The sequence below is a fragment of the Aplysia californica genome, unplaced genomic scaffold, assembly GCF_000002075.1.
Source record: "Aplysia californica isolate F4 #8 unplaced genomic scaffold, AplCal3.0 scaffold00439, whole genome shotgun sequence".
Taxonomy (NCBI): Eukaryota; Metazoa; Mollusca; class Gastropoda; order Aplysiida; family Aplysiidae; genus Aplysia; species Aplysia californica.
The window spans coordinates 472,415-473,584 of NW_004797709.1; the positions used below are offsets into that span (position 1 = coordinate 472,415).

General features: G+C 43.1%; 1 protein-coding gene across 1 annotated transcript in view; it reads right to left on the reverse strand.

The window, feature by feature from the left end:
• The window catches only part of LOC101862746, a gene marked incomplete in the record, with an annotated part of 13,730 nt that extends 12,873 nt beyond the window's left edge, over positions 1-857 (reverse strand). Inside the window, 1 exon segment of the mRNA XM_005104869.3 lies at positions 55-857. Within this exon segment, the coding sequence (XP_005104926.2) occupies positions 55-113 (59 nt within the window).
• Between the last annotated feature and the right edge of the window lie 313 nt (positions 858-1,170).

A 1,170-nucleotide genomic window follows, 5' to 3' on the forward strand; every position in this document is an offset into this window, starting at 1 on the left:
ACACACACACACACACACACACACACAAACCGCCACAAGACTACGTCCACTCACATGTTCCTGGTGTTGGGTCGACTCGGCCTGTATGTCTTCTTTCTGTAATCCAGCGACATACTGTCTGCCTGTCAGTGTGTACACTCTTTTTTGTTTGTCTGTTGACTAGAAATGACGAACACCGTTTCAAAGTCTTCCACGAGCAATCATTTCGCCATGAAGAAAAAGGTTTATTTTCCTACACAGATTCCAGATCAGAATTACTTGTGCAGTAGTTTCAGTCACATATATTTAGTGAACTGTACACGGGTATATTTACAATTTTCAGATGAAAGATGAAACAATTCAGCTTGTTACATAACTCTGAAACACAGAAATAATTAATATAAAAGCTATAACTTTCTTTTTGACGTTTCTTCTTTTTATTTCGGTGAAATAAAGAAAGAGAATCACTTGGTGTTGAGACTGAATTTTGCCTACATTTAGACTGGGAAGTGTCGGAATGAGACCTTATAGACACGCTCCAGAGATATATACCATCTTGACGTGAAGCATACGTTTAAATCACGATCTATGGTCCCAACCGAAGTTAAAATCTCAAGAAGTTATCTACAATAGGGAAAGACTCAGCGGGCTTCGATCTGTCCCTTCAAGCAAGCACAGATCCCGATCTCATAGGTCCAGTCTGGGTTGGCACTTAGCAGCCCGACGGTGGCACAAATCCCCCCTCGTCTTTGACCCCCCCTCCCCCACCCCCAACCTCTACCCAACACACATACATACAGAGACACACACGGCGTCCACTTTTGTGAGCCGAGCGACCCCGGTCGGTTCTGGCAGCTGTTGGAACTCCCGCGCTAACCAGGCGTGGCGTGGACGCAAGCAAGATCTATTAAGTTCTTAGCTTGTGTTGAGTCGTCAGAGTCAGGGTAAGGTATTTGACCACCACCTCAATTACTTGAAGTTTATAGGCTTTCTTACATCTAAGAAAGCCTAACTCGAAGCTCATCAACGCAGTGAGGTTTATATTATTATTGTGTAGGGAGGACGCAAGAGAAGAAGAGTTATAATAATATTATGTAATTACAACATGATTAAGATGATTCGGGAAGTGGACTGATTTGAATGAGACGGATACATAAAACGTCCCAGCAAAGAGAGAGAGAGAGAGAGAGA